Source organism: Mustelus asterias, chromosome 20 (assembly GCF_964213995.1).
Source record: "Mustelus asterias chromosome 20, sMusAst1.hap1.1, whole genome shotgun sequence".
Taxonomy (NCBI): domain Eukaryota; kingdom Metazoa; phylum Chordata; class Chondrichthyes; order Carcharhiniformes; family Triakidae; genus Mustelus; species Mustelus asterias.
This window is the reverse complement of record NC_135820.1, coordinates 74,533,155-74,558,343: the sequence shown is the minus strand read 5'-3', so window position 1 is coordinate 74,558,343 and position 25,189 is coordinate 74,533,155. Positions and strand designations below refer to the sequence as shown.

The following is a 25,189-nucleotide window of genomic DNA, read 5'->3' as shown; positions in this document are numbered from 1 at the left end:
GAAACTTAGTGAGGCCGCACGTGGAATATAGTGTTCAATTCTGGTCGCCACACTACCAGAAGGATGTGGAGGCTTTGGAGAGGGTACAGAAAAGATTTACCAGGATGTTGCCTGGTATGGAGGGCATTAGCTATGAGGAGAGGTTGGAGAAACTTGGTTTGTTCTCACTGGAGTGACGGAGGTTGAGGGGAGACCTGATAGAAGTCTACAAGATTATGAGAGGCATGGACAGAGTGGATAGTCAGAAGCTTTTTCCCAGGGTGGAAGAGTCAATTACTAGGGGGCATAGGTTTAAGGTACGAGGGGCAAGGTTTAAAAGAGATGTACGAGGCAGATTTTTTACACAGAGAGTGGTGGTTGCCCGAAACTCATTGCCGGGGGAGGTAGTGGAAGCGGATACGGTAGTGACTTTTAAGGGGCGTCTTGACAAATACATGAATGAGGTGGGAATAGAGGGATACGGTCCCCGGAAGCGTAGGGGGTTTTAGTTCAGTCGGGCAGCATGGGCGGTGCAGGCTTGGAGGGCCGAAGGGCCTGTTCCTGTGCTGTAACTTTCTTTGTTCTTTGTTCTTTAATCGGCCTGACACTGAGGGGCAATTTTAGCATGGCCAATCAAACTGACCCGCACATCTTTGGACTGTGGGAGGAAACCGGAGCACCCGGAGGAAACCCACGCAGACACGGGGAGAACGTGCAAACTCCCCCCACAGACAGTGACCCAAACCGGGAATCGAACCCGGGTCCCTGGCGCTGTGAGGCAGCAGTGCTAACCCACTGTGCCACCGTGCCTCCCAATTCACATTCACGGTTTTGCTGGATTGCAATATAACATAGGGCTGGTTCCCAATCATCCCCACAATAGATTTTGGACCAGAGATAGAATTGTAGAAATGCCACCCACTGAGATGCTTGGCACAAAACCAAACCATTCCACTTCCTGCATTTGCAGTTGAGTTGATGGTATGTTCAGATCAAAGTCCAGCTGTGCTGGGAGTTCTAATGACATCCTTCCTGTACGTCACTGCAAGATGTTATTAAGAAAATCTTGTTTTCGGAAAGGCCAGGGAAACAAATGGGTTTAAGAATAATTAACATACTCGGGCAATGGTTTAGTTCTTTTGTTGAGAGCTGGATGTCCTTGTACATGAACCACAAAAGGTCACCTCGCAGGTATAGAATCCCTACAGTGCAGAAGGAGGCCATTCAGCCCATCGAGTCTGCACCGACCACAATCCCACCCAGGCTCTATTCCCGTAACCCCGCATATTGACCCTAGCTAATCCCCCTGACACTAGGACTAATTTAGCATGGCCAATCAACCTAACCCGCACATCTTTGGAGTGTGGGAGGTAACCGGAGCACCCAGAGGAAACCCACGCAGACATGGGGAGAACATGCAAACTCCACACAGACAGTGACCCAAGGCCAGAATCGAACCCGGGTCCCTGGCATTGTGAGGCAGCAGTGCCATGCACTGTGCCACCGTGCCGTCCAACTGTAACTGTAACAGATACTGCAAAGCAAATGGAACGTTGACCTTTATTGATAGGGTGATGGACAGTAAGAGTAGGGACCGTGTGGCTCGGTGGCACTGCTGCCTCACAGCACCAGGGACCAGGGTTCGATTCCTGGCTTGGGTCACTGTCTGTGCAGAGTCTGCATGTTCTCCCCATGTCTGCATGGGTTTCCTCTAGGTACTTGGGTTTCCTCCCACAGTCTGAAAGATGTGCTGGTTAGGTGCATTGACCGTGCTAAATTCTCCCTCATTGTACTCGAACAGGCCCCAGAGTGTGGCAACTAGGGGATTTTCACAGTAACTTCATTGCAGTGTTAATGTAAGCCTATTTGTGATTAATAAATAAACTTTAAACTTTAACTGTACAGGGTCTTGGTGAGACCAGAGCTAGCATTTTGTGCACAGTATTGGTCACCTTACTTAAATGCTTACATGCTCGCATTGGAGACAGCTCAGAGAAGATTCATCAGGCTGATTGCTGGGGCGAAGGGGTTGTCTTCTGAGGAAAGGTTGAGCCTGTACCCATTGGAGTTTAGAAGGATGAAAGGTGATCTTATTGAAAGGATGTTCAGCGAGTTTGGCAAGGGGCGTGTTTCCCCTCATGGGGGAGTCTCGGAGCAAGAGACACAATTTCCAAATAAGGGGTCTCCCATTTCAGAGTGAGATGAGGAGAAATTTCTTCTTTGCGAGGATCGTTAGTGTTTACAATTCCCTCTCCCAGCAAGCGGTGGAGGCTGGGTCATTGAAAATATTTGAGACAGATTTTTGATTGGCAATTAAGAGTTAAGGGCGCGGGGGGGGGGAGGGGGGGTGGTAGGGGCAGGGGCAGGGGAAGTGGACTTAAGGCCACATCAGATTAGCCATGATCTTATGGACTGGCAGAGCAGGCATGAGGGACTGAAAGGCCTACCCCGCTCCTACTCCTTGTGTTCTTCTGCAACAAAGTATAAAGAATGCCTCTTTGGTGTCCTGGCCAATATTTTTCTCTCAATTAACATCACAAAAGAAGATTATCTGGTGTATTATCACATTGCTGACTGTGGGTGTTTGCTGTGGGCACATTGGTTGTTGTGTTTGTTACATAACAACAATTATTACACTATGAAAATACTAAATTGACTTTAAAGAGCTTGGAAAGGTCTGGTGATGGTGAAAAGTGCCATGTAAATACCGAACACTTCTTCAGGAATGAGAAGCAGAAACCAGAAATTGATTGGTGAGGGGTTTGATTTGAATCCATGGAGACATCGTTTTCCCGTGAATTTAACTAACGTCTCGAGGGCAGTTTCACAGGATCCTGTGAAAATCAGAAATTACTGGTTGTGGCACGGCAGTGCAGTGGTTAGCACTGCTGCCTCATAGCGCCAGGGACCCGGGTTCAATTCCAGCCTCGGGTCACTGTGCGGAGTCTACGTGGGTTTCCTCCGGGTGTTCCGGCTTCCTCCCACATTCCAAAGATGTGTGGGTTAGATGGATTGGCCGTGCTAAATTGCCCCTTAGTGTCAGGGGGACTAGCAAGGTAAAGACGCGGGTTATGGGGATGGTGCAGGCTTAGAATCATAGAACCCTACAGTGCAGAGGGAGGCCATTCGGCCCTTCGAGTTTACACCAACCACAATCCCACCCAGGCCCTATCTCCGCAACCTCATGCATTTACCCTAACTGGCCCTCCTGCAAACTCCGCACGGTGACCCAAGCCGGGAATCGAACCCATGTCCCTGGCGCTGTGAGGCAGCAGTGCGAACCACTGTGTTGCCCCCACTGTGCCACCGTGCCACCCTTCGGCTTGACAGGCCAAATGGCCTCCTTCTACACTGTAGGGATTCTATGATTCTATGGTGCTGGAGGGCCCTCCCAGCAACTCCTGCGATTCGGTGAAAACTCTAAGGGTGGTCGACGATAGCTAGGGAATGAGTATGGGATTCACTGCGTTTCCGTCTGTTCTTTGGTTGTAAGTTCCATATCAGTGTGGGCTAATGACTTCAAGACAAGTTTCTGGGTGGTTGAAACAGCCACCAGCGCACATCACTGGAATGAAAGAGAGCAGAATAACCGTTTTGATTACTGAATGTCTTTTGAAACTTGCATGTTAGTTAAGTGCTAAAGATGATTTTGACTGATGTGAAGGTATCAGAGCTGTCTATATTCTCAATGCCACGAGTGCTATTTATTTTAATGAGCAATTTTACTGAATTTATGATTCTTTTATGGGATGTGGGTGTCAGGAGCAAGGCCAGCATTTGTTGTCCACCCAGAATTGCCCTTGAGAAGGTCCTGTCGAAGGAGGTCTGGTGAGTTGGTTGCAGTGCATCTTGTATGTGGTACACACTGCTGCCTCTGTGCACCTTGTGGCGGAGGGCGTGAACATAGAACTTAGAACAGTACAGCACAGAACAGGCCCTTCGGTCAACGATGTTGTGCCGAGCTTTATCTGAAACCAAAATCAAGCTATCCCACTCCCTATCATCCTGGTGTGCTCCATGTGCCTATCCAATAACCGCTTAAATGTTCCTAAAGTGTCTGACTCCACTATCACTGCAGGCAGTCCATTCCACACCCCAACCACTCTCTGCGTAAAGAACCTACCTCTGATATCCTTCCTATATCTCCCACCACGAACCCTATAGTTATGCCCCCTTGTAATAGCTCCATCCACCCGAGGAAATAGTCTTTGAACGTTCACTCTATCTATCCCCTTCATCATTTTATAAACCTCTATTAAGTCTCCCCTCAGCCTCCTCCGCTCCAGTGAATGTTTAAGATGGTGAATGGGCTGCTTTGTCCTGGATGGTTATTTTTTATTTGTTCATGGGATGTGGGCATCGCTGGCGAGGTCAGCATTTATTGCCCATCCCTAATTGCCCTTGAACTGAATGTCTTGTTCGGCCATTTCAGGGGGCAGTTAATAGTCACCCACATTGTTGTGGTTCTGGAGTCACATGTAGGCCAGACCAGGTAAAGGTGACAGATTTCCATCCCTAAAGGATATTAGTGACCCACATGGGTTTTTAGAACAATCGACAATGGTTTAATGGTCATCGTTAGACTTTTCATTCCAGATTTTTATTGAATTCAAATTCCACCATCTGCTGTGGTGGGATTTGAACCCAGATCCGTAGAGTATTATCCTGGGTCTCTGGATTACTAGTCCAGCGACAATACCATTATGCCACTGCCTCGACCTTCTTGAGTGTTGTTGGAGCTGCACCCATCCAGGCAAGTGCGGCGTATTCCATCACACTCCTGACCCGTGCCTTGTAGATGCTGGACAAACTTTGTAGGGGTCAGGAGCTGAGTTACTTGCCGCAGAGTTGGTGATGTATAATCTAATAACCCACTGTTCTCTCAACAACCTATAATCGTTCATACCATTTAGAATCATAGAATCCCTGCAGTGCAGAAGGGGGCCATTCGGCCCATCGAGCCTGCACCGACCACAATCCCACCCAGGCCCTATCCCCATAACCTCACACATTTACCCTGCTAATCCCTCTGACACTGAGGGTCAATTTATCATGGCCAATCAACCTAACCCACACATCTTTGGTCTGTAGGAGGAAACTGGAGCACCCGGAGGAAACCCACGAAGACACGGGGAGAACGTACAAACTCCACACAGATTATGACTCGAGGCCGGAATTGAACCCGAGTCCCTGGCGCTGTGAAGCACCAGTGCTAACCTCTGTGCTATCGTGCTGCCCTATTTAGATCCCTCCTGATTTATCTGTGGGTCGGCTAATTTTACATCAGAGACTGCTCCCATTACCTCCCCGCTCCCTGCCCACCACCCATGGAAACCCCAAGCCATGTTTTGTCAAGAAGATGTTCCCCTTAGTTCAGCAGTAGCACTGTCGCCTCTCAGTTAGATGGTTGTGAGTTCATGTCCCATTCCAGGGTGTGGAGCTGCTGTCTAAACTGATGTTCCCATCCTGTTCCGAGGAGGTGCTACACTGCCGAAGATGCCATCTTTCAACAGTGACACCATAGCAAGGCCTCATCCAGGCTAGGTGGCGGTTAAAGATCCCATGGCGTTTTTTGAAGAAGGGTAGATGAGTTCTCGATCCCCTGGTCAATATTTATCAGCATCACCTGGACAAAGTATTAACTGGTCATTCTCTCATTGTTTGTGGGATCTTGCTGTGTAATAAATAGTTGCATCATTTCCTTTTTGTTTATTCATTCCTGGGGCATGGGCATTGCTGGCTGGCCAGCATTTATTGCCCATCCCTAGTTGCCCTTGAGTAGGTGGTGATGAGCTGCCTTCTTGAATCGCTGCAGTCCATGTGGTGTAGGTACATCCACAATGTCGTTGGGGAGGGAATTCCAGGATTTTGACCCAGCGACTGTGAAGGAACGGCGATATATTTCCAAGTCAGGATGGTGAGTGGCTTGGAGGGGAACTTGCAGGTGGTGGTATTCCCAGGTATTTGCTGCCTTGTCCTTCTGGATGGAAGTGGTTGTGGGTTTGAAAGGTCCTGCCGAAGGATCTTTTGTGAATTTCCTACATTGCAGTTCAAAAGTATTTTCTTGGTTGTAAAACTCATCGGGGCATCTTGCTGAGGTAGTGAAAGGTGTTAGTCAAAGACAAGTTCTTTCTTGTTAACCAAATTTGAAAATTAAGTTGAATGTTCTTTCCTCTCTCTGTCCTCCATAAAGGTGTATAACGATTACAATTTTCACCCTAAACTGCAACAGTGGATCATTTCTCACCGCCTGGCAAAGGATAACGAAACTCTGCACTTCCACGGTATTAGGAAGGATGGGGACACAGCTTTTATGTATCTCCTGTCGGCCAAGCAGGCCAACATCACACAGAGACAGCAGGAACAGGATCAAATTCTGCTTCTACAACAAGCGACAGAGGCAGCCTGCGGTGAGTACCGGCTGAGAATCATAGAACCCTACAGTGCAGAAGGAGGCCGTTCAGCCCATCGAGCCTGCACCTCTACAATCCCACCCGGGCCCTATTCCCCTAACCCCTTATGTTTACCCTGCTAATCCCCCTGACAGTAGGGTCAATTTCTCATGGCCAATCAACCTTACCTGCACGTCTTTGGACTGTGGGAGGAAATCTAGAGAAACGTAGAAGATAGGAGTAGGAGGAGACCATTTGGCCCTTCAAACCCTGCTCCGCCATTCATCACGATCATGGCTGATCATCCAAGAAACCCACGCAGACAGGCCATTGAGGTCGGCCTATAGGAGTATGAACTCCCTGATTAAGGAGTCAATTGATGGGCCAATCAGGGAGTCTTTTCCTTGTATTTAACTGGGACTGTCAGTTCCTCTGGCACTCCCAAAGGTAGACTGCTGGCTGCGAGCACTCTGTGTACTGCTGTTGGAATTGTAAATAAAGGGATTTTGGTGAAGGGGTTTCTGCCTCCAGAGGTTTATTACAGATGTGTAGGGCACAGGGCTTTGTTTTCTGCTGGTTAGAGGAATGATTTCACAAAATTAAATTCACCCTTTCTCCCAGGAACGTTCAGTCCAAGACTGAATAATGAAGAGGTTCGTCCTAAATTGGAAGCTCGTGGAATCCAGGTCCAGTTACATGCAGTAGCCATTGTGCCAGAAGTAGCAGCAAAGGTAGGTCCAGTTCTCGTCACCAGCTCCAGGATGTTTTGATTTATTATTGTCACACGTATTGGGATACAGTGAAAAGTATTGTTTCGTAGCAGGCATGCCAAATTTCCTTAGCCTTCTAAGAAAGTGGAGGCATTCGTGGACCTTCTTAACTATAGTGTCGGCATGGAGAGACCAGGACAGGTTGTAGGTGATCTGGACGCCTAGAAACTTGAAGCTCTTGACCATTTCTGTGCATTATTTAAGAAGAAGAGTATGAGGTGGTCTTCAGGGTAGTAAAGTTACCGTCGCATCAAAGGACCACCTTAAACCATGTCATCTTCCCTCTTGCAGATTACTATTTCCCCTATTTCTTAATTAAGTGCACAATAATAAGATTAATCAGTCAACTGAGAACAGAACAATCTCCTCAAACATTATCTGGAAGGAAGTCTTTTCTTTATTCTTTCAAGGGACATGGGCGTCGCTGGCTAGGCTAGCATTTTTATTGTCCATCCCTAGCTGCCCTTGAGAAGATGGTGATGAGCTGCCTTCCTGAATAGCTGCAGTCCATGTGGTGTAGGTACAACCACAGTGCGGTTAGGGAGGGAGTTCCTGGATTTTGACCCAGCGACAGTGATGGAATGGTGATATATTTCCAAATCAGGATGGTGTGTGGCTTGGAGGGAAACCTACAGGTGGTGGTGTTCCCATGTGTCTGCTGCCCTTATCCTTCTAGATGTATAGGACCCTGGTCAGACCCCACCTGGAGTGCTGTGCCCAGTTCTGGTCGCCTCATTACAGAAAGGATGTGGAAGCCATAGAAAGGGTGCAGAGGAGATTTACGAGGATGTTGCCTGGATTAGGTGGCATGCCTTATGAGGATAGGTTGAGAGAGCTAGGTCTTTTCTCCTTGGAGAGGCGAAGGATGAGAGGTGACCTGATAGAGGTGTACAAGATGTTGAGGGGTATTGATAGAGTGGATTCTCAGAGGCTTTTACCCAGGGCTGAAATGGTTGCCACAAGAGGTCACAGGTTTTGGGTGCTGGGGAGTAGGTATAGAGGAGATGTTAGGGGTAAGTTTTTCACTCAGAGGGTGGTGGGTGCGTGGAATCGGCTGCCAGTAGTGGTGGTGGAGGCAGATTCGATAGGGTCTTTTCAGAGACTTTTGGATAAGTTCATGGAAGTTAGTAAGATAGAGGGTTATAGGTAAGCCTAGTAGGTAGTGACATGTTCGGCGCAACTTGTGGGCCGAAGGGCCTGTTTGTGCTGTAGCTTTTCTATGTTCTATGGAGAGGTCATGGATTTGGAAGGTGCTATCGAAGGAGCCTTGGTGAGTTACTGCAGTACATCTTGTAGATGGTACACACTGCTGCCTCTGTGCGTTGGTGGTGGAGGGATTGAATGTTTGTGGATGGGCTGCTTTGTCCTGGATGGTGTCAAGCTTCTTGAGTGTTATGGGAGCTGCACCCATCCATGCAAGTGGAGAGTATTCCATCACACTCCTGACTTATGTCTTGTAGATGGTGATCAGGCTTTGGTGAGGCAGGAGACGGGTTACTGGCTGCCTTTATATCGTGCTTTTCACAACCTCAAGGTGTCCCCAAAATTCTTTATAACCAATTAAATACTTCTAAAATGCAGTTACTGTAGTGATGTAGAAAACATAATAGCTAACATGCACACAGATCCCACTATGATAAATGACCAGATCATGTGTATGGGTGTTCACAGAGTAACGAATGTTGATCAGGACACTGGGAAAATATCACTGGGAACTTCCAAGTTCAGTTGACATGGGAAGAATGATCTTGACTTACTGACTCACTAGTGATAGTGTGGCACTCCCTCAGCACTGCACTGGAGTGTGAGCCTGGATTTAGTCCTCAATCTCTGGAGTAATGTCTTAATACTGGGTAGATCAGTGGAATGGACAGAGTCTGTCCCTTTTAAGTTATTTGCCTTAAGTCACAACCAATAAAATGTCACACTTATCAGAAGAAACAAATAGCTTTCCTCTTTTTCTCCCCATTAGACTGGTTGGGAGTGTGTAGGTTGCACATACATTAATAAGCCAACTCGTCCAGGGTGTGAGATGTGTAGCACGGCCCGACCAGATAACTACCAGATACCTGACCTCTATCAACCCGACGGGGAGGAACTACAGAGGATGAAGAATGAAGAAGAAAATTATAAGCAATATGAGCGGGTAACCCTTTCACCATTTTTCAGCACCTAGTTGTCTTGTTCTTGCAGTCCACAGTGAGTTTTTACTATGTCTCACTGGCTTTAGGGTATTTACACAACTGAAATCTCTACTGCACAGAGGATCAATAATCATAGTCTCTAATCAAATTCCTCCAGGCTTGTGTGTAGCTCTGTACTTACGCACAAGGAATTTTCCCAACCTCACGGTTTTGGGGGGGGGGGAGGGGGCTGGAATTTTAGGACTCAGCCGGTGGTTCATCTCCACGGCCTGTTCCTGCAGCCAGGTGAATTCCCAGGGCAGGAATCGGCTGCCCGCCTGCGGGTAGCGTAGAGACAGTTAAGGCAGATAAAGCCACAATTGGTGGCCATTGATGGTGGCACGGTGGTTAACACTGCTCCCTTACAGCGCCAAGGACCCAGGTTCAATTCCAGCCTTGGGTCACTGTCTGTGTGGAGTTTGCACATTCTCCCTGTATCTGCGTGGGTTTCCTCCGTGTGCTCCGGTTTCCTCCCACAGTCAAAAGAAGTGCAGGTTAGGTGGATTAGCTGTTGTAAATTGCCCCTTAGTGTCCAAAGATGTGCAGGTTAGGTTGATTGGCCATGCTAAATTGTTCCTTCGAGTTCAAAGATGTGTAGGTTGGGGGGATTAGTGGGGTAAAATTGTGGGGTTACGTGGATAGGGCCTGAGTAAGATGCTCTATTGGAGAGTTGGTGCAGACTTGATGGGCTGAATGGCCCCCTTTTGCACTGTAGGGATTCTATGATTCTAGGATTCTTTACCCAAAGAGTGGTGAGAATGTGGAACTGGATCGACCACAAGGAATAGTTGAAGTGAATGGTAAAGATGCATTTCAGAGATAGAGGGAAAAGTGAATAGTGGGCTACAACAATCGATTTAGATGGGAGAAGGCTGGGGCAGAGCATAAACACTGGTATCGACTGGTTGGGCTAAATGGCCTGCTTTTGTGCCAGATAGCCAACTTAATCCTATAATCCTACGATTATTTATGTTTTCCTAACAGTCCAAGATACTGAAACGGCAACAGAATTACCAACTTTTATTGGAAACAGATGAGCAAAATCTGATATCGACTGAGGAGGACTTTGAATGTCCAATCTGTTTAAATATCTTGGAGAACGGTGAAGGTGTGACTCTTCGAGAGTGCTTACACTCCTTCTGCAAGTAAGAAACATATTCCTGGTAGATATTAATAGGAGAGGGTTAGGGTTAAATCCTGGAGGTAGCTGAGATATAATTGATCAGTACCTTAAAATGGAACAAATTTCCTTAAGCCCACTCACTCCTGAAATAGGAATCACTCATTCCAGAGAATCAGAGAAACTTGCGTATAGATGGAGGCCGTCTGGCCCATCATTACCATGCTGCTAGCTCTTTGAAAGAGCAGTCGACTGATTTCTAATGGTTGTCTGACCATTTATTTGTTTATATATTCCTTTTCAGAGAACAAAGAAAATTCCAGCACAGGAACAGGCCCTTCGGCCCTCCAAGCCTGCACCGACCATGCTGCCCAACTGAACTAAAACCCCCTACCCTTCCGGGGACCGTATCCCTCGATTCCCATCCTATTCATGTATTTGTCAAGACGCCCCTTAAAAGTCACTATTGTATCTGCTTCCACTACCTCCCCTGGCAACGGGTTCCAGGCACCCACCACCCTCTGTGTAAAAAAACAAAACTTGCCTCGTACATCTCCTTTAAACCTTGCCCCTCGCACCTTAAACCTATGTCCCCTAGTAATTGATTCTTCCACCCTGGGAAAAAGCTTCTGACTATCCACTCTGTCCATGCCCCTCATAATCTTGTAGACTTCTATCAGGTCTCCCCTCAACCTCCATCGTTCCAATGAGAACAAACTGAGTTTCTCCGACCTCTCCTCATAGCTAATGCCCTCCATACCAGGCAACATCCTGGTAAATCTTTTCTGTACCCTCTCCAAAGCCTCCAATATTTTTTCAAATATTTGTCCAGCTCCTTTTTATGTGGAATCAGTTTCCCTCGCATTTTCAGGTAGATTACTGCGGATAGTTGGGAACCTGTCTCGGGGGCAGGGAATTCATATGGTGTTCGTGGAAGTGGAAATGACTAGGGTTGGGAAGCATTTCCCGATCAGGGCCATTGTGATCTCCTGGACTCGTTTCGATCGCCTCAGGGGGTCGGAGAGGAATTTCCCAGATTTTTTTTCCCCCATATTGGCCCTGGGGTTTTTCACTCTGGGTTTTCGCCTCTCCCTGGAGATCACATGGTCTGGAATGGGGGGGGTGGGGGTGAGTTAATAGGTTGTGATGAACAAAGCATCGTAGCTGTGAGGGACAGCTCGGTGGATAGGATATTGGTATGTAGATAGGCTGGAAAATTGGGCGGGGATCCTGGATTCAGGATTCAATCCTGGACCGGGGAGCGGCGCGGGCTTGGAGGGCCGAAGGGCCTGTTCCTGTGCTGTATTGTTCTTTGTTCTTTGTTCTATTATGAGGATGTTCACACTGTGGTTAAATTTCTTGACTAGCACTCCAGAAGCCAGGGTTAATGATATGGAGGAAGGGGTGCGGAAATGAAACTTCTAATGGATTGAATGGGAAATAGAGTCATTGAGGTTTACAGCCCTTTTTATTTAAACCCCTAAGCTAGTCCCAATTGCCCGCATTTGGCCCATATCCCTCTATACCCATGTAACTGTCTAAACGCTTTTTAAAAGACAAAATTGGACCCGCCTCTACTACTGCCTCTGGCAGCTTGTTCCAGACACTCACCACCCTCTGTGTGAAAAAATTACCCCTCTGGACCCTTTTGTATCTCTCCGCTCTCACCTTAAACCTATGCCCTCTAGTTTTAGACTCCCCTACCTTTAGGAAAAGATATTGACTATCTGGCTGATCTATGTCCCTCATTATTTTATAGACCTCTATAAGGTCACCCCTCAGCCTCCTACGCTCCAGAGAAAAAAGTCCCAGTCTATCCAGCCTCTCCTAATAACTCAAACCATCAAGTCCTGGTAGCATCCTAGTAAATCTTTTCTGCACTCTTTCTAGTTTAATAATATCCTTTCTACAATAGGGTGACTAGAACTGTACAAGTGTGGCCTTACCAATGTCTTGTACAACTTCACTAAGATGTCCCAACTCCTGTATTCAATGTTCTGACCAATGAAACCAAGCATGCCGAATGCCTTCTTCACCACTCTGTTCACCTATGACTCCACTTTCAAGGAGCTATGAACATGTACACCTAGATCTCTTTGTTCTGTAACTCTCCCCAACGCCCTACCATTAACTGAGTAAGTCCTGCCCTGGTTCAATCTACCAAAATGCATCACCTCGCATTTATCTAAATTAAACTCCATCTGCCACTCGTCAGCCCACTGGCCCAATTGATCAAGATCCCGTTGCAGTCCTAGATAACCTTCTTCACTGTTCACTATGCCACCAATCTTTGTGTCATCTGCAAACTTACTAACCATGCCTCCTATATTCTCATCCAAATCATTAATATAAATGACAAATAACAGTGGACCCAGCACCGATCCCTGAGGCACACCGCTGGTCACAGGTCTCCAGTTTGAAAAACAACCCTCTACAACCATCCCGACAGAAGCCAATTTTGTATCCATTTAGTCACCTCACCCTGGATCCCGTGAGATTTAACTGTATGCAACAACCTACCATGTGGTACCTTGTCAAAGCACTTGCTAAAGTCCATGTAGACAACATCAACTGCACTGCCCTCATCTATCTTCTTGGTTACCCCTTCAAAAAACTCAATCAAATTTGTGAGACATGATTTTCCACTCATAAGCCCATGCTGACTGTCCCTAATCAGTCCTTGTGTCTCTAAATGCCTGTAGATCCTGTCTCTCAAAATACTTTCCAACAACTTACCCACCACAGACATTAGGCTCACCGGCCTGTAGTTCCCAGGCTTTTCCCTGCAGCCCTTTTTAAACAAAGGCACAACATTTGCCACCTTGGAGGGAGGGAGTCAAATGGAGGGACTAAACTGTCCAAATTATAAAAATATATATATATTAATGTTTTCAGAGACTGTCTGAAGCATACAGTCCTCAACAGCACTGAAGCCGATGTGACATGCCCTTTCATGGACGAACGCTATTCGTGCCAAAGCAAAATTCTTGAACGCGAGATAAAATACGTGAGTTTTCTTTCTTATCCGATTCCCATCTCAAAATTTAGCAAGGGGGGGGATGTTAATGGTGTCAGGAGTTGGGGAGGGGGGGTGTAAGGATGTGGTTAAGATAGTGGGAAGGGTCCTGCCATCCAGAATCCTCACTCATCTCGAAGCCAGCCATTGGGAGGCCACATCACTTAAAGGGGCCAGAGTGCTGAATTTAAATGTTCATAGAAATCATAGAAACCCTACAGTGCAGAAGGAGGCCATTCGGCCCATCGAGTCTGCACCGACCACAATCCCACCCAGGCCCTACCCCCACATATTTACCCACTAATCCCTCTAACCTACGCACCTCAGGACTCTAAGGGGCAATTTTTAACCTGGCCAATCAACCTATCCCGCACATCTTTGGACTGTGGGAGGAAACCGGAGCACCCGGAGGAAACCCACGCAGACACGAGGAGAATGTGCAAACTCCGCACAGACAGTGACCCGAGCCGGGAATCGAACCCGGGACCCTGGAGCTGTGAAGCAGCAGTGCTAACCACTGTGCTACCGTGCCGCCCCAACCACTGTGCTACCGTGCCGTTGAAAGAACATCTCCATGATATCTTGGGGGGGGGGGTCCATGCACCATTTCAATTTATCCCATCAGAAAACGCTTCTATTGTTTTGCTAGCAACTGTGAGCATCCAGCCAGAAGTGGATTTTTAATAACTCCTTTCAGGTTCCTTGCCATCCAAGGTGGGCTTCTTCTACGGCATCAAGGAATCCTGTGTCTTCCTTTCCTTCTTTGCTGGCAGTTTACTTCTCCTTTCATTTCCTGAAGCCATTGCCTCCTCATTAGGATCTGGTTCAGGTAGTTTCACATTCCACCATCTGGCTTGGCATCCATTTAACAACAGATGGAAATGATTTGTTTTTCTAACCTACACCTGATGGCCTGTCAATTGAAGAAGTCCAGCAAAGGATTAAAAAAAACCTCTAATTGACATCTTCAACTTTTTACTTATGTTTAAAGGGCTGGAGATTTATAAGTCCTCTGATCATGACAGTCAATAAGACTTTTTTTTCCACGGGCATTTGTGTCTATTCCATAAATTTGGGGTTAAGGCCCGTGTTGCAGCGGAAATGAGGTCTGTTTGGACTTAGCATTTTAAAAATTCATTCATGGGGTGTGGACATCGCTGGCAAGGCCAGCATTTGTTGCCCATCCAAAATTTCCCTTGACATGCATGGCTCAGTGGGCCATTTCAGAAGCCACTTAAGAGTCAGCCAATTTGCTGTGAGTCTGGAGTCACATATAGGCCAGACCAGGTAAGGACGGCAGATTTCCTTTCCTAAAGGACATTAGTGAACCAGATGGGTTTTTCCAACAATCGACAATGGTTTCATGGTCATTAGTAGAATCTTAATTCCAGATATTTTTTATTCAATTCAAATTCCACCAGCTGCCGTGGTGGGGTTTGAACCTGGGCCTCTGGAATACTAGCCCAGTGACAACACCACTACACCACCACCTCCCCTCATTTCAAATGATCCTGTTGAATTTGTGCCCTATCATGGCCCGGCTGGTAAAAATGGGATGCAATATATGACTTCTGCATCCGGGTCACGTCTGCCATTTTGAAAGGTCACTGGAGTTGTCCTGACTCAGTGACAACCCACCCTTTGGAGTAGGGGGATGGCCAGTGGAAAAAGGAAATCAGAACCTGATGTTTCAGGAGTGATATTAGGAAAATCATATTCACACAAAGAGTGGTTGAAGAGTTTGGAACTCTCTCCCACAAATGGCAATAGATGCTAGATCAATTGGAATTTTAAAACTGAGATTGATAGGTTTTTGTTAACCAAAGGGATTATGGGAACTAAGGCGGGTATATGGAGTGAGGTTGCTGATCAGCCATGATCTTATTGGATAGCAGAATAGGTTCAAGGGACTAAATGGCCTCTTGTTGCTATGTTCCTGGGCCCAAGCATGTTAAAGGCTGAACATCTCCCACAGGGAGTGAAAATTCAAAGAGCAAATAGTCGTGGTTGGCACATCTCCATTTGTCAGATTCAAAGAACAGTTAAGTTTCCACAAAATGCCGATGGATTCAGAGGTGCGATGAGTTACTATCAGATCAGCCTCATTATTTCCTTCCACATCAAGATAGGCAGGTGAAGAATCTTCATCTAAGTTTTTGCCAACCCTGCTGTGTAATCCTTCACTGCAAGACATTTTAAAATGGCCACACATCGTGGGGTGGCACGGTGGCCCAGTGGTTAGCACTGCTGCCTCACAGTGTCAGGAACCTGGGTTCGATTCCTGGCTTGGCTCACTGTCTGTGCGGAGTTTGCACGTTCTCCCCTGTGTCTCTGTGGGTTTCCTCCGGGTGCTCCTACAGTCCAAAGACGTGCTGGTTAGGTGGATTGGCTATGCTAAATTCTCCCTCAGTGTACCCGAACAGGTGCCGGAGTGTGGCGACTAGGGGAATTACACAGTAACTTCATTGCGGTGTTGATGTCAGCCTATTTGTGACACTAATAAATAAACTTTTGAACTTTAAACATAGATTTATCCTATTTATTTTTAACACGTGTAGATTTATTTTCCCGATCCTCCAGTCACTGCCTGACAATACGTTATCACTGTGGCATTCCAAACTGAGCCAAGGTTTTCTAATTTTAACAGAGGTTCTTACACTGTTCTCCCCACTATTCAACAACAACTTGCATTTATATAGCATCTTCAAGGCGGGAAAACATTCCAAGCTACTCGAAGCATTCTCAAGCCCTGCAGTTCAAGATCAAAGGGCTCTGATTGGTCATTTATTATTGTTCAGCCAGTTTAATAATACTGGTCAGAATTTTCTGGCCATTCACGGCCCGCTGCCGTCGCAAGTGAGGATGGAGGATCTGACGCCCAGCCAAATCTCCACTCACTGCAGCGGGACTGGAGAATCCTAGCCAGTGTGAATGGCTGGAAAATTCCCTCCATTTATTTCCAATGTTTTATAAGCTGTTGTGTACGAGATGTTTCCAAAACTGAGGGTCATTTTGATTTGATTTGATTTATTATTGTCACCTGTATTAACATAGTGAAAAGTATTGTTTCTTGCGCGCTATACAGACAAAGCATACCATTCATGGAGAAGGAAAGGAGAGAGTGCAGAATGTAGTGTTACGGTCATAGCTAGGGTGTAGAGAAAGATCAACGTAAAGCAAGGTAGGTCCATTCAAAAGTCTGACAGCAGCAGGAAAGAAGCTGTTCTTGAGTCGGTTGGTACGTGATCTTAGACTTTTGTATCTTTTTCCCAATGGAAGAAGGTGGAGGAGAGAACGTCCGAGGTGCGTGGGGTCCTTTAATTATGCTTCTATAAATGTGAGAGCCCCTTTAAGGGGTGAGGTTTCAGACGATCATGTGATCTGTTCGGTCAATCAGGCTGAAGCATGCCAATCTTGGGGCTGAGTGTGGGATTTCCCGGAAGTCTGGGGGCTGGAGTCGGAATAATCGGTAACATGTTTCTCAGTGGCTATATATCGTTATTCCTGTTAATCAATAATTCTTCAGTTACTCCACAACGTGGTTGCCACTCTTTCTAAGATATTGCATCACCGATAAGTCCAATGTGGTATGCAGGAGAAACATTTTTATTCAGTGGAATAAATATATAATATATATATAAATATATAATATGGAACTCAATATCACCGGGAGTAGATGCCTTTAAGAGAAGCTGCATAAGCATGAGCGAGAAAGGAATAAAAATTATGTTGATAAGGTCAGATGGAGATGGGAGGGAGGAGAGTCGTATAGAAACATAGAAACCAGAAGCAGGAGGAGGCCATTCAGCCCTTCGAGCCTGCTCCACCATTCAGTTTGATCATGGCTGATCAGCGAATTCAATATCCTGATTTTCCCCCCCCTCCTTCTTCCCATATCCCTTGATCCCTTTAGCCCCAAGAGCAAATCTAATTTCTTCTTGAAATCAGACAACGTTTTGGCCTCAACTACTTTCTGTGGGAGTGAATTCCACACATTCACCATCCTCTGGGTGAAGAAATATCTCCTCACCTCAGTTTTAAAAGGTTTACCCCTTATCCTCAAACTATGACCCCTAGTTCTGGACTCCCCCACCATTGGGAACATTCTTTCTGAATCTACCCTGTCTAACCCTGTTAGAATTTTATAAGTTTCTATGAGATCTCCTCTCACTCTTTTAAACTCCAGTGAATATAATCCTAACCGACTTAGACTCTCCTCATATGACAGACCTGCCATCCCAGGAATCAGCCTGGTAAACATTTACTGTACTCCCTCTATGGCAAGGACATCTTTCCTCAGATAAGTATGGAGAATAAAAACTGACATAAACAGGTGTTCCTGTGCTCCACATACTAAAAGTTCTGTCTGCACTTCAGTCCCACGCTCCTGATCTACGGACACCCGGTGCGGAGAGGGGAGGGTTGGGATGGCGACCTCCTCGTGAACCTGCTCCTGGGCCTGGCGAAACGCGCCATTTACCGGTCCAGGCTGCGGGCGATCGAGGGGGCCGTCCATCCTGACTGTCTTCCCCTCTACCGCGGCTACGTTCGCGGCCAGGTGTCCCTGGAGAGGGAGCATGCGGTGTCCACGGGCGAGGTTGACGCTTTCCGCGCCCGCTGGGCACCGCAGGGGTTGGGGTGCATTATTGACCCCAATAATCACATTTTAATTTGATGTTTTTAAGTTTCCTTTGTACTTTGATTTCTGTTCGGGCTGTTCCCCCTCCTTTTTGGGGAGCTGCCCCTTTTACTTTGTCCTGATTTGATCTGAGTTTGTTTACTTGGTTTGGTTTGACCTAAAAAGAGGGCAACACCTAATTTTAAAAAAGAAAAAAAAAAGTATTTTTTCAAATCTCAGTTTCCCCAATGACTTCAATGCTGCTGGCCACACAATTATTTTTCTGTTGCTTCACAGCTCCTGACCGAGCAAGAATATCGCTTGTACTTAGACCGAAGTTTAGCGATTGCTGAGAATCGCAGTCAGAACAGCTACCACTGTCAGACCCCGGACTGCAAGGGCTGGTGCATCTATGAAGATGATGTCAATGAGTTCCACTGTCCTCTCTGTGCGAAGAAGAACTGTCTAGTCTGTAAGGTGAGTCAGACTCGGGCAGACAGACCTTCGAAAAGGAGCAGGGTACATATCTGGTTGGGAACTGGGTGTAGCTTGGTGCAAAGGGCAATGGAAATCTGGAACTCTCTCTCTGCTAGAGCCAGCGCAGGTTGGGTCAGTTGAAATATTCAAGGCCTAAATCTTTGATAGAAATCATAGAAACCCTACAGTGCAGAAGGAGGCCATTCGGCCCATCGAGTCTGCACCAACCACAATCCCACCCAGGCCCTACCCCCATATCCACCCGCTAATCCCTCTAACCTACGCATCTCAGGGCTCTAAGGAGCAATTTAGCATGGCCAATCAACCTAATCCGCACATCTTTGGACTGTGGGAGGAAACCGGAGCACCCGGAGGAAACCCACACAGACACGGGGAGATTGTGCAAACTCCACACAGACAGTGACCCAAGTCGGGAATCGAACCCAGGTCCCTGGAGCTGTGAAGCAGCAGTGCTAACCACTGTGCTGCTGTGCCGCCCTTTATTTGGAGAGGGGTATCAAGGAGACGGCATAGTGGTTAGCGCTGCTGTCTCACAGCGCCAGGGACCCAGGTTCAATTCCGGCCTTGGGTCACTGTCTGTGTGGAGTCTGCACGTTCTCCCCGTGTCTGCGTGGGTTTCCTCCGGGTGCTCCAGTTTCCTCCCACACTCCTAAAATGAGTGGGTTAGGTGGAGTGGCCATGCTAACTTGACGCTAGTGTCGGGGATTAGCAGGGTAAATATGAGGGGTTACGGGAATAGGGCCTGGGTGGGATTGTGGTCGGTGCAGACTCGATGGGCCGAATGGCCTCCTTCTGCACAGTAGGGATTTTATGAGATGGTGCAAAGGCAGGTAAATGGAGCTGAGGTTCAGATTAACCAGAATCTAATGGATTATTCCGACAGGATACTCTGCTCCTGTGGGAAGGGGGACAGTGACGAGCTGAGCTTCTGAAAACTATATGCGGAATTTTTCAATTTTTTTTCGAAGTCCTGGTCCAGGCGAGGAAAGCAATACGCAGCTCGCCAGCTACACAGCTGGCTTTCCTCACCATGTTGCCCAGTACTGAGAAGGAAAGACCCCCCGGAGACGTGTTGTAATGGAGGGAACCCAGCAGCCAATTTACGCACAGCAAGCTCCCACAAACAGCAATGTGATGACGACCAGATCATCTACATGTGTGATGTGGAATGAGGAATGGTCAGCACACTGGGGATAATTCCTCCTGATCTCTAATATTGTGCCATGGGATCTTTAAGATTCACCTAAACACAGGCAGATGGGGGGGGGGGGGGGGCGCCTTGGGGGGGGGGGGCGCCTTGGGGGGGGGGGCGCCTTGGTTTGTCATTTCATCTGAAGAATGGCACCTCTGACAGTGCAGCACGGTGGCACAGTGGTTAGCACTGCTGCTTCACAGCGCCAGGGACCCGGGTTCGATTCCCGGCTTGGATCACTGTCTGTGTGGAGTTTGCACGTTCTCCCCGTGTCTGCGTGGGTTTCCTCCGGGTGCTCCGGTTTCCTCCCACAGTCCAAAGAAGTGCAGTTTAGGTGGATTGGCCATGCTAAATTGCCCCTTTGTGTCAGGGGGACTAACTAGGGTAAGATAGAAGCAGGGAAGTTGTTTCCACTGGCAGGTGAAACTGGAACTAGGGGGCATGGCCTCAAAATAAGGGGGAGCAGATTTAGGACTGAGTTGAAAAGGAACTTCTTCACACAAAGGGTTGTGAATCTGTGGAATTCCCTGCCCAGTGAAGCAGTTGAGGCTACCTCATTGAATGTTTTTAAGGCCAAGGATAGATCAATTTTTGAACAGTAAAGGAATTGAGGGTTATGGTGAGCGGGCGGGTAAGTGGAGCTGAATCCACAAAAAGATCAGCCATGATCTTATTGAATGGCGGAGCAGGCTCGAGGGGCCAGATGGCCTCCTCCTGCTCCTAGTTCTTAGGTTCTAAATGCACGGGGTTATGGGGATAGGGCCTGGGTGGGATTGTGGTCAGTGCAGACTCGATGGGCCGAATGGCCGCCTCCTGCACTGTAGGGATTCTAGTGCAGCATTCCCTCAGCACTGCACCCAAATGTCTGCCCTAATTTTCTTCTTGTGCTGGAGCCCTGGAGCGGGATGTGAACCCAGAACCTTGGTGACTCCGAGGTGAGGGTGGCACCAACTGAGCCGGGGCTGGCTTCACTGAAAAAAGAAATAACTTTCTCTGCTCCTTGACGCAGGCCATACACGAAGAAATGAACTGCAAACAGTATCAGGATGATCTGAAAGTTCAAGCTGAAAATAACAAGGCTGCCAAACAGACGGCTGACATGCTCACGGTGAGGGAACTTTGTGTTTACCTTTGATGAAAAGATGTCTTAAAATAATGTTTTTTTCTTGGATCCCCAAGATCATGGGGCGAGGGTGGGGGAGATGGAAAAGGAAAATTATTAACTAACTCAAGAGGCAGAAACACATGTTTCTACAGATCCTTCAGCAGTTCCAAAGTGCTTCCCAAGACCATTAAATTTAACTAAGATTAAACCTAGAAATGTTCAGTCTCCAATGGCTGAAGACCGTATTGTTTGCCACATCAGATCTTGTCTATTTACGTATTGGCAATTTTTGCCACCCAACAAACGTTATAAAAATAGATATGTTTTCACCTCTGAATGTCCATTGAGAAATGATGACGGATTTACATAACGTTCCAGTGGCAAACTGTGGTGTCTGGACTTGAATCCGGCCTATACAGTGGGATTCACCTCTCCTCTTTGGGTCGGCACAGTGGTTAGCACTGCTGCCTCACAGCGTCAGGGAGCCGGGTTCAATTCCGGCCTCGGGTCACTGTCTGTGTTGAGTTTGCACATTCTCCCCATGTCTGCGTGGGTTTCCTCCGGGTGCTCCGGTTTCCTCCCACAATCCAAAGATGTGCAGGTTAGGTGGATTGGCCATGCTAAATTGCCCCTTAGTGTCAGGAGGACGAGCTTGGATGAATACGTAGGGTTACGGGGATAGGGCCCGGGTGGGATTGTGATCAGTGCAGACTCGATGGGCCAAATGGCCTCCTTCTGCGCTGCGGAGATTCTATGATTCTACCTTCTTATCAAAAGCCCATGAATCAGTTGGACACAGGACATTTGTACTTTGATGGCGTTACCCTGATGATGTGATGTTTATCCTTACAGGCATTGCTGCATAGTGGGGAGGCCATGAATTGCCCTCAGTGCAAGATTGTGGTACAGAAAAAGAGTGGCTGTGATTGGTTGCGTTGCACTATGTGTAAAACGGAGATTTGCTGGGTGACAAAGGGAGCTCGCTGGGGACCTCTGGTAGGAAGTCAAAGTCTTTACATAGAATTGTATTCAACATAACTGCACTATGCCAGTGATAATGCTTACACAAGGAGCAAGGGGAGCGCAGCATTCCATCTTGCACTCTCCACGGCAACACCTCAACCAATCAGAGTCAATTTTCCACCCAATCAGCACTCTTTTCTCCTGTAGTATACATTTTTTGAAATTTGGCACTCTTGTGTTTGTCCTAATGAATGGTGAATTCACGAGGCGATGGCATTGTGGTATTGTCACTGCTGTTGTCTGTATCTTATTGGCAACGATTACCAGCTCAGCACAAAGAGAAGAGGAAGCAGGTCGGTCTCAAATTAATAATTCACTTTATTATCGTTAGATTAAGAAGTCTCACAACACCAGGTTAAATTCCAACAGGTTTATTTGGAATCACGAGCTTTTGGAGCACTGCTCCTTCATCAGGTGAATGGAGAGTTAGGTTTCACAAACACGGCATATATAACTCCCACCATTTGGCCTGGGCTTGTAAAATCCTACCTACTGCCCTGGCTTGAGACAATCGGCACCCTCTTTAACCTGTGATTATCCCTCTCTCCACTCACATTGTCTGTGTCTGTAAAGACTTGATTACCTGTTAAGACTCGCATTCCAAACATTACCTTGCAATTGAGTCTGTGTCTTGGACTTTAACCTGATGTTGTGAGACTTCTTACTGTGCCCACCCCCATCCAACACCGGCATCTTCACATCTTTATTATCGTTGTCAGACAGTGTACATATAATCATATGTCTGATTAGAACTTAAGCATACAGTTTGTATCAAAACTATGAGGTCTAAATGCAGTCCCATTGGTTTCCATGACAATTCCTGAGTAATCACGGAATATGAGGGATATCCGATCAGGTGAGTCACCTCTGGCCAGGTGTTTGTCCTCAAAGAACAAAAGAACAAAGAACAAAGAACAATACAGCACAGGAACAGGCCCTTCGGCCCCCCAAGCCCGCGCCGCTCCCCGGTCCAGGATTGAATCCTGAATCCAGGATCCCCGCCCAATTTTCCAGCCTATCTACATACCAATATCCTATCCACCGAGCTGTCCCTCACATCTACGATGCTTTGTTCATTACAACCTATTAACTCACCCCCACCCCCCCATTCCAGACCATGTGATCTCCAGGGAGAGGCGAAAACCCAGAGTGAAAAACCCCAGGGCCAATATGGGGAAAAAAAATCTGGGAAATTCCTCTCCGACCCCCTGAGGCGATCGAAACGAGTCCAGGAGATCACAATGGCCCCGATCGGAAAATGCTTCCCAACCCTAGTCATTTCCACTTCCACGAACACCATATGAATTCCCTGCCCCCGAGACAGGTTCCCAACTATCCGCAGTCTCACTCTGTACTGGCACCAGCAAGATGATCATAGAATGAAGCCTTGAAACGAGAAACCAGGAACAATTAGCCCGCGCCGCTCCCTGGTCCAAACTAGACCACTCTTTTGTATCCCTCCATTCCCACTCCGTTCATATAGCTGTCTAGATAAGTCTTAAACGTTCCCAGTGTGTCCGCCTCCACCACCTTGCCCGGCAACACATTCCAGGCCCCCACGACCCTCTGTGTGAAATATGTCCTTCTGATATCTGTGTTAAACCTCCCCCCCTTCACCTTGAACCTATGACCCCTCGTGAACGTCACCACCGACCCGGGGAAAAGCTTCCCACCGTTCACCCTATCTATGCCTTTCATAATTTTATACACCTCTATTAAGTCTCCCCTCATCCTCCGTCTTTCCAAGGAGAACAACCCCAGTTTCCCCAATCTCTCCTCATAACCAAGCCCCTCCATACCAGGCAACATCCTGGTAAACCTCCTCTGTACTCTCTCCAAAGCCTCCACGTCCTTCTGGTAGTGTGGTGACCAGAACTGGACGCAGTATTCCAAATGCGGCCGAACCAACGTTCTATACATCTGCAACATCAGACCCCAACTTTTATACTCTATGCCCCGTCCTATAAAGGCAAGCATGCCATATGCCTTCTTCACCACGTTCTCCACCTGTGACGTCACCTTCAAAGATCTGTGGACTTGCACACCCAGGTCCCTCTGCGTCTCTACACCCTTTATGGTTCTTCCATTTATCCTCCCTATATTATTCCCACCAAAATGCATCACTTCGCATTTATCAGGATTGAACTCCATCTGCCATTTCCTTGCCCAAATTTCCAGCCTATCTATATCCTTCTGTAGCCTCTGACAATGTTCCTCACTGTCTGCAAGTCCTGCCAGTTTTGTGTCGTCCGCAAACTTACTGATCACCCCAGTTACTCCTTCTTCCAGATCATTTATATAAATCACAAACAGCAGAGGTCCCAATACAGAGCCCTGCGGTACACCACTAGTCACAGGCCTCCAGCCGGAAAAAGACCCTTCCACTACCACCCTCTGTCTTCTATGACCAAGCCAGTTCTCCACCCATCTAGCCACCTCCCCCTTTATCCCATGGGATCCAACCTTTTTCACTAGCCTACCATGAGGGACTTTGTCAAATGCTTTACTAAAGTCCATATAGACAACATCCACGGCCCTTCCTTCGTCAACCATTTTGGTCACTTCTTCAAAAAACACCACCAGGTTCGTGAGGCATGACCTCCCTCTCACAAAACCATGTTGACTGTCGTTAATGAGTTTATTCCTTTCTAAATGCGCATACATCCTATCTTTAAGAATCTTCTCCAACAACTTCCCCACCACGGACGTCAAGCTCACCGGCCTATAATTACCCGGGTTATCCTTCCTACCCTTCTTAAATAACGGGACCACATTGGCTATCCTCCAATCCTCTGGGACCTCACCTGTGTCCAGTGACGAGACAAAGATTTGCGTCAGAGGCCCAACGATTTCACCTCTCGTCTCCCTGAGCAGCCTTGGATAGATTCCATCAGGCCTCCATCTGGATGGTGGCTTTACGTCCTTGAAGCAGGGTCTTTCTCTTCTGCGTGGTTAATTTCCGGAGTTTCGCTGGAGCTTGTTTGGGAATCTCCACTCTTATCCTGTCACTTATCCTTTCCAAGAAATGCTGCCTCTTCCTGGTTGGTTTGAACTTGTTTGCCTATTTTGTATCTTTCCCTCATTGGCCCGGGCCCAAGGTCCTAGGTTGGATTACCTCATTGCCATCTGGCTAAATAAGGGCTTCTACCTTACAACATTTCCTTTTGTCTTTTTTACAGAACTGAGTAAGCCTAACCAGTTCAAGCTAGTTTCAAGTTTCGGGTTACTCCAGTTCATGCAGAGTTTGCAGACTTTAGTTGCCCCTTTCAGCCCTTGACCAGCACTGGACTAGT

General features: G+C 47.3%; 1 protein-coding gene across 2 annotated transcripts in view; it reads left to right on the top strand.

Moving 5' to 3' along the window:
• rbck1 (RanBP-type and C3HC4-type zinc finger containing 1) overlaps positions 1 to 25,189 on the top strand; it is a 65,795-nt gene that overhangs the window by 15,548 nt on the left and 25,058 nt on the right. For both annotated transcript variants that reach the window (XM_078236863.1, XM_078236862.1), the window contains exons 5-12: positions 6,173 to 6,389; positions 6,993 to 7,102; positions 9,114 to 9,287; positions 10,309 to 10,469; positions 13,340 to 13,451; positions 18,376 to 18,555; positions 20,778 to 20,876; positions 21,726 to 21,869. In XM_078236863.1, the coding sequence (XP_078092989.1) occupies positions 6,173 to 6,389; positions 6,993 to 7,102; positions 9,114 to 9,287; positions 10,309 to 10,469; positions 13,340 to 13,451; positions 18,376 to 18,555; positions 20,778 to 20,876; positions 21,726 to 21,869 (1,197 nt within the window). The remainder of the gene's footprint in view (positions 1 to 6,172; positions 6,390 to 6,992; positions 7,103 to 9,113; positions 9,288 to 10,308; positions 10,470 to 13,339; positions 13,452 to 18,375; positions 18,556 to 20,777; positions 20,877 to 21,725; positions 21,870 to 25,189) is intronic.